The sequence below is a fragment of the Gavialis gangeticus genome, unplaced genomic scaffold (genome assembly GCF_001723915.1).
Source record: "Gavialis gangeticus isolate Ggan-Ray unplaced genomic scaffold, GavGan_comp1, whole genome shotgun sequence".
Classification (NCBI taxonomy): Eukaryota; Metazoa; Chordata; order Crocodylia; family Gavialidae; genus Gavialis; species Gavialis gangeticus.
In genome coordinates, this window is record NW_017728995.1 from 51,632,020 (window position 1) to 51,640,222 (window position 8,203).

The following is an 8,203-nucleotide window of genomic DNA, read 5'->3' on the forward strand; positions in this document are numbered from 1 at the left end:
TCCCTTTTTTAAAGATGGGGACCACATTGGCTACCTTCCAATCATCTGGCACCTGGCCCAAGCACCATGAGCGCTCATAAAGCCATGTCAAGGGCCCTGCAATAACCCCTGCTAGCTCCCTCAACACCCTGGGGTGGAGAGCATCTGGACCCACTGATTTGAACACGTCCAGCCCCTCCAGAAGCTCTCTAACCCGGTCCTCCCCAACCTGAGGTCTGGAGGCGTTCCCGTCGAGTCCGTCTTGCATCACAGTGGGGAAGTCCCGGTCCCTGCCCAAGAAAACAGAGGTGAAGAATTGGTTAAATAGGTCTGCTTTCTCCTCTGGCGCAACCACCAGATTGCAGGGGCCCCACATTTCCTGGTGCTTTCTTCATTTTCCCTGTATATTTGAAAAAGGACTTTTTGTTATGTTTGATTTTGGACACAAGTCCTAGCTCTATGTCTGCCTTAGCTTTCCTGACAGCCCCCCTACACGCCCAAGCAGAGGAGGTATACTCCTCTTTGGAGATAGCACCCGCCTTCCACCGGTTGTACGCTGCCTTTGTGGCGATCAGGCATTCCCGGACACCCTTGGTGAGCCAGGGGGTCTTTTGGGCACTCCTGCCCCCCTTGCTCCTCCTTGGGATGGTCACCCCTTGGGCCCTGAGTGTCGTCTCCTTAGGGAATGACCACTCATCTTGGGCACTGAGTTCCCCTGCCCTTGAGAACCCCAGTGCCTCTCCCACTAATCTCAACTCGTTGAAGTTGGCCCTCTTGAAGTCTAGGGCTATTGCCTTGCTGCTGACACCCTGCGCTGGATGGTAAACTCCAGCAAGCGATGATCGCTATCACCCAGGTGGTCAAGGACCTGGAGGCCCCTTACCAGGTCATCACCTGTGGCCAGGACCAGGTCCAACAGGGCATTTCCTCTGGTGGGACTGTGCACCTCCTGAATTAAGTAGAGGTCCTGTATCTCGGCCAGGAACCTCCTGGAACGGTCCGACCTGGCTGACTGTTCCTCCCAGCAGATGTCGGGGTAATTGAAGTCACCCATGACAACTACATCCCTTGCCTTAAGTGCCTCTGCAAGTTGGCCTGAAAATTCCTGGCCCAGCTCCTCCCCTTGGTTGGGGGGTCTGTAGTAGACCCCCACCATTAAATCCCTCTCTCCACGGCCCCCTTGTATCTTGACCCAGAGGACTTCAGCTTGCCCCTCCTCTGACCCCATTTTGCTGGCAGAGGATATGTATTGCTCCTTGACATAGAGCGCCACACCCCGGCCTTTCCTTCCTTCTCTATCCCGCCTGTAAAGCCTATAGCCCCTTATGCTAACTGCCCAGTCGTGGGATGAATCCCACCAAGTTTATGTTAACCCTATTATGTCTGGGTCTGAACTGGCTATTCTGAGGGCAAGTTCTTCCTGCTTATTCCCCATACTACAATATATAGTATATAGGCATTTAAGGCCCTGCCTAGCTGTGTGCGCCACCCCCTGATTTGGGAGACTTTCTGGACCCCTGTTTCTTACCTGGGCACTCATAGCATTTGTTACCTGTCTTGCTCGGGTTGTGTCTCCTCGTCTTCCTGTGGCCCCCTCCCCCGGCGATGCAAGTTTTAAAGCTCGCCGTACAAGATCAGCCAACCTGGAAGAGAAGAGAAGACACACTTGCCTTTAGGAGAGAGGTGAAGCCCATTCTACCCCAGCAAGCCCCCTGCCTGAAAGCATGGGTCGTTATCAAAGAACCCAAGGCCTGCCTGGTGGCACCAACTGCATAAGCGCCAGTTGACCTTGCCAGTGCAGGCCTCGTGTTGCTGTCCCCACCTACTCACTGGAAGAAGAGAGGAGAATACCACCTGCACCCCCGTCTCCTTAAGCTTGTTGCCCAGAGCCTTGAAATCCTTCATAATGTGGTCAGGGTTGCCCCTGGCCACATCATTCATCCCCATGTGAATGACAACCATGGGGTACTTCAGTGCATCTGCAATAGTTTTATACATGCTACTGCGACTCATGGTTACAGTGGTCTCTGTTTCCACTGTCCCACCTTTACTGTTGTTCTTAGGTTATTTTCACCAGTGGATTTATGCCAGTTAGATTTTATTGGAGATTTCTTCCCCTTCCATGTGGCCTCATTCATTCAATTTTACATAGAGGAGAGTTGGTTTTGAAGTTTTGGTTCTGGTCTGGGTCTCGGGAGATCTAAGATCAGTTCCTGCTTCTCAGCACACTTTCTGATTGACCTTGTGCAATTTGCTTCCTTTCTGTATACCTCTGTTTTCCATCTGCACAACAGAGACTAAACTAGTTCCAGTCCCTTGCCTGTTAGTTTTACTGGACTTGATTAAGCTCTTCAGTGTAGAGGATGTCCTGTACTATGGGTGTATGTACAGACCTGAGGACAATAAGGCTATAATCTTGGGTGAAGCCTTCAAGTTCCACCACAGAAAAAAAAGAAAAGAAACACAGAACATAACAACCTGAGAACTCCTCTGTGCTGCACAGAAGAGCGGATTTTTTGTGGCCTGACCTTCTAGCTCAGTAGATATGTTAGTCTACTTCAGGTCAGAAGTAGAAGGCTCTTTTCAAATAAATGAATTGATTTATTCCTGTGAGGTGACAAGAGGTTTTTATTGCTACAGTGGTAAGTTGCCATATTTTAAGAGCCTTAAATATAATGGGTCTCTTTATATTCATACTTCTTCCTTTACCCTATCACCCTCAGAATAAAAAAAAACCATTCATGTTAAACACTAGTTCTTTTCTCTTTGTGAAACTTACCTTGGTTTCTTGTGTGGACCCAAAGGTAACTTATAGCCATAAGGGCTAGGGATAGATCTTCAAAAAGCTGGAGCCCAAAGTGATTCAATTTTTGCAGGTTTACAAGTGCGCAGACATTCATGTTTAATTCTGGAAATGAAGGCACATGCCTGCAGTAGCTCAGGCTAGAAGCTGGGGGTGCTAGAACAGCCCTCCCCTTGTTTTGCAGCAGCCGCAAGGCTGGAGGGAAGCTGATGTGGGGGTGTGGCCAGGCCCCTGTAAGGGGCTAAGTATGATTGAGGAGGGGTTTAAACCCCCATCCTGGCCAGTAGGGACCCCAGCCAGGCTGTGCCTGGAGGGGGATGGAAGAAGCAGCTCTTGCCAAGCTTGTCCCTGAGGCCAGACACCGGCCAGGTCAGCGCCTTAGGCAAAGTGGGACATGGGGTAGGGATTAAACTCCCCTGTCTCTGGGCATGGGACCTTAGTCGGGGTCTGCCCAGCTTTCCCTCCTGGTCTTGCTCAGATGGCAGAGGGCCTGGCCAGAGCCAACTGGCATGGCCCTGCTATCTGCCCAGGGCTGAGGCTGTGACAGTAGCTGGGGCTGCAGGGCTGAGCCAAGCTGGCTTGGGGGTGTTGCTGAGGGCAGAGGCATTGGGGCAGCCCAGACTGGGGCCATGGGGGAGCATGGCCAGACTGCTCCCGGCTCCCTGTGCCAAAGCCGGGCTGAGCTGTCATGGAGCCCCAGATGGCTGGGTAGGGTCCCACAGGGTGGCCCGTGCGGTCAGGGCCCTTCCTAGGCTGCTGTGGCTGTGTGACAGCCCAGCCCGGCAGCACGGGTGGGGGCTGGCTGGGGAGCAGGCTTCCTGGGCCAGTTTGGAGACGCCGCTGAGCCCTGAGCCTGACAGCCGTCACCGCTGTGTCCCCTGTGCTGTGCAGCACCTGGGGTTGCAACTGCACAAGCAGCTGCATGGTGCCTGGGGCAGGGGGCTTTTCTGTCTCTCATCTCCAGCTGTCACTGCTGTGGCTGATGACCCTTGGGCTGCTCTGTGGGGCCCTACCCAGTCAGCTGGGGCTCCATGATAGCCCCTGTGGCCCCAGCTGCAGGAAAGACCTGAATCCAGTGCCCAGCTATCTGCCTCCACCCTCAGCAGGACTTGCCAGCTGGCAGGGCTCAGCCCTGCAGCCCCAGCCACTGGTGAGGCAGGTGGATGGTAAGGGGCCCTGTCAGCCGGCTCTGGCCATTCTTCCTCCCCTGTTGCTGGAATGGGGAGGTGGGAAATGGGTGACAGGGGCCTCAGTCCCCTATTAGCAGGGGGCGAGGAATAAACCCCCTGTCTGCTCCCTTTGCCTCAGGGGGCCATGCCTCTGTCCCTGTTTCAGCTAGTGAGCAGAGGGGCTGGGCCAGTCCTGCTCTCTGGAGCAGAGAGTGCAGCCCTGCGCAGGGCTGCAAAGCATCTGGGATGCTGAGGGACTGTGACTTAACTTGAGTCAGGAAGGGGTCTGGGACAGAAGTTGTATAAACCAGGTTGACCCAAATCAGTTAAATATGATACTACGTTCAACCAGGTTTATCTTAAACCAGTTTGGGCCATTTTGAAACTGGTTTATGTGCACTGAACTTATGTTCTGTTATGGGTTTAAAGCTGTTTCTGAGCACTTAAACTGGTTTACATGTAACTGTCCCTAGAAGTTTTCCCTTCACAGCATGCTACAGAGCTGAGGCTTCTGGTAGGTGCCCCTGATAAGTCTGTGCAACGAGATCCATTCTGTCCCTTCATGGCTTCTTAAACAGCTTAATCTCTTCAGTGCTTTTTGCTTGCAGTTCTACGATGTTTATATTTCTCTGGAACTTCAGCATGATATGTATTCAGTTCATAGGCATCACCTAATAGGTGTTTTCACACCTTTGACATTTCAAGAGATTACAATTAATGTATTTACACACTTAATGTAATTACAGCATGATTTTTTCAAATTTCAAAATAATTGAAAAATTTAAAAAACGTGAAGTGCGTATAGTATTTTTATGACTTTCCCTGCACTTCCATTTTCCTGCCAACTGTAGAACTGATCAAAATGTTTTGAATTTGAAATTACAGTGAAATAGCATACTCTAGGAAACCTGCAAACAAACAAACTTGTAAAGAGTTTATTTTTTCCTGTGTTTTTTCACTAGCTCTAGAAACCATATGTTACCTTGTAAACTTCTAGGAAAATGTTTCTTTCCAAGATTTTGGGGGTTGTAAAATGCACATTTGAAACATTAACCACATGTGATCATTAAAGATGACTTAGCCCTAAGAGGAGGGCCTTCAGTACCCCAGTCAGATTCCCACTTGGATCATTACATTCTGCCTACCCTTTTCCACACTGCAGTTTCATTTTCCTCAGAAACAATATTCTTCTTTACTTCCTATCCTAAAATGTTGTGTAATGTTGTGTAGATGCCTTCTTCTACCTGGTTGCATTTCAGTGGCTCAAAGTATTCCGTGTAATTGACTTTATAAAACCTATCTTCCAGGAAAGTTTTAAATCACTTTACCCAATCTAAGCATTCATAAATTATTAATCTAATCTCAAGTATGACACAATTCAGTTTAAAATCGCATCATTAAAAGTTGTGCAGTTTGGGTTTTTTTGGGGGAGGTTGCTTTAGAAGGTATAAATCAGTGGTGCCCAATATTTTGGCCCTGCTAACCAAAAGAGTGGTGCAGGGCAGATCTGCTGGCTAGATCAGACCCTGCACACTAGGATTGGGGCCCATCTGACCTGCTCTGGACTGCACTGTTTGTGCCTGGCTCCATGCATTGGGGGCCTGTTCTGGTACCCTGTGCTGCCTCTGCCTGCCCCCACCCTCTCCCCCCTCGAATGCTGGGATTGGGGCGCTGGAGGAAAATGCTTATATTAGAAAACACAGCTATAATAAAGACACTGATACCAAGTGATATTTGTACAAGCTGTTATGATGCTACTGTTATCATGCATACAAACTCAGGAAAACCATTGCAGCTTTAACCCTGTTTCATTCACAGCATTAGCTTATTTTTGAATGTGCAAATACAACAGTTATCATAACTACTGGTGCAGATTCCTGAGTGGTAGCTTCCTTCCCTTTTTAAAGGGATTAAAAGTTACATTTTGTGTATAGTCTTAACAGTGAATTAACAATGGATCCTAGTAGGGTAGGATTTCCACCTGTCTTCCCCTAACCCTGGTGGGGAGCTGACATCCTATCCCTCTTCCATCTCCATCCTCTCTGTCTTATTCTTAGGGGTACCTAGTATTCTCCTGTCCATTCATATTCTTTCTTCGGGTCCTATGTACCATCTCATGCCCCTCCTTATTATATTTAGATTCCTCATTATTTACCTCTCACCCATATTTTATCTTCTTTCTCCCCCTTGGTTTCTAACACATTGTGGTCTCTTTTTGTTATTTTTTCCTTTCCTTCAGTCTCCCTCCTGCAACTCTTTAGTTTTCTGTTCTTCACCCTAACCAAATCTCCATTCTGCATCTCATATGCCCCTCTTCCTCCCTGTTCTTTAAGTTTCTTGGCATTCTAGTTTCCCTCCCAGGGGGTTGCACTTTCCATTGAGTACAGTGTGACTAACTTCAGTGGCACCCATTTTTCCCCAAGCAAAAGATACTGGGGTATGATGTCCATTTTGACTGAGGAATGTCTGAGGCACCAGTCTTATTGTATGTAATGGGAGATTGTGGTAATTTGAAATAAAGGGAAGTTTGCATGTTTGAAGCCAGAATTGATAGATAATGAAAAACTTAATAATATGGTGAAAAGTTATAATCAGTATATTCTGGTTAAATGGTGTCTTAAAATTCTATGAGATCCTTTGATGAAAGGAGTATTATTTACCTATAAACTTCAACCTTCATTCAGTGCACACAGTCCAGTATCACTGATTTCATTGAGTTGTGAGTGTTCAGCCTCTCTCAGGAGCTGCAGTTTTGAGATGCAATGAAAGGATATTACTACATACTGCTAATAAGCTATGGTCTTTCATTTTTAGGTCCTCCATCTTCTCCCCAGAACTTGATTTCCAATGTCAATGAGACATCAGTGAACTTGGAGTGGAGCCCCCCTCAGAACAAAGGTGGCCGTGAAGACATCTCCTACAATGTAGTGTGCAAGAGATGTGGTGCCAATGACCTTAACCGCTGTCGGTCATGTGGCAGTGGTGTGCACTTCAGCCCCCAGCAGAATGGCTTAAAAACCACCAAGGTCTCTATTACTGACCTTCTGGCACACACTAACTACACCTTTGAAGTTTGGGCAGTGAATGGAGTATCCAAGCAAAATCCCAGCCAGGACCAGGCTGTCTCAGTCACGGTGACAACCAACCAAGCAGGTAGGAAGCTACATCTTCACTCTCTTCCCCCCCCACCCCCCTTCTGTCTATTCTGAGGAAATCCTTTGACTTCAGTTAAACTAAATGTAATATAATGCATTCAGGAAAAATACATAGCCAAGTCAGTTTCATGCTTTCAAGATTATTTAAATAGATAATGTTTAAGAGTAGCCTACGAACAGAAAATGGTTTGATTTGCCTATTTAGGCACAGCCTTGCATTGGGTGCAGTGCAGTGCAGTGCTGCTCTACACTGGGAGAGCACAATTAAGTGCCCCACAGTTGCCACTCCTTCATCTCTTCATTGTAATGGTAATGGTCACAATTGTTACACTGCTGGCAGAAAAGGACCAAGTCATGCCCCTTTTTGTCCCTGTACCCTTGGAGAGAGACCCGTACTTTTGAAATGACTTTTATCTCCTGGGATGTATAGTCTGAGTAGTACTTCACAAAGCATAAGATTGTATTTCTGTCTGGTACTTCTGAGAGTTGTGCAGGAACCAGAGGAGAATGGATTGGGCCTATAACCTTTGACAGCTACTCTAGGATTACTATTTATGCACAGAAGTATGGTTGTGTATATACTGCAGTATTACTGTATTTACCCAAATAGATGACACTGATTTATAAGATGACCCTCTAATAATTAAATTCTATATATGGAAAATTTATAAATTTAGTTATAATTTTCCAGGTATAGAATCTAATTATTGGAGATTTGCCTTGAATTTGCTCCCTTCCCACTGTTACAGCAGGGAAAAGAAACTGGGGGTCAAATGTATTGTTTTACTCTCTGCTTCTTACTCCCCCCCTTGCAGTTTTTCCCTCTGGCATCCCCTTCCCCCTCTCCTTGCTCTTAGACCATGCTTTCCCTGATTGCCAGCGATCTGGGTTTTCTGTTACCCAAGAAAAACACAGATTTTTCATTTTAACAGAGAAACCTGCAAATTTTGCAATTTTTGCAAAGATCTCTCTGCAGGCTGGCAGAGTTCCAGCCTGAAAGGAGCTGGGGGGGAGTGGGAGGAGGGCAGTCAGGCAGGGAGCGCCATGTGTATGCACATGGCCCCAGGCAGCCTGGAGGGCATCTCCTGCAGGTAAGT

At 47.6% G+C, this 8,203-nt stretch overlaps 1 protein-coding gene across 1 annotated transcript in view; it reads left to right on the top strand.

Annotated features, from left to right (window-relative positions):
* The window catches only part of EPHA4 (EPH receptor A4), a 181,035-nt gene that overhangs the window by 102,117 nt on the left and 70,715 nt on the right, over positions 1 to 8,203 (top strand). Inside the window, exon 4 of the mRNA XM_019503659.1 lies at positions 6,766 to 7,104. Coding sequence (XP_019359204.1) covers positions 6,766 to 7,104 — 339 coding nt within the window. The remainder of the gene's footprint in view (positions 1 to 6,765; positions 7,105 to 8,203) is intronic.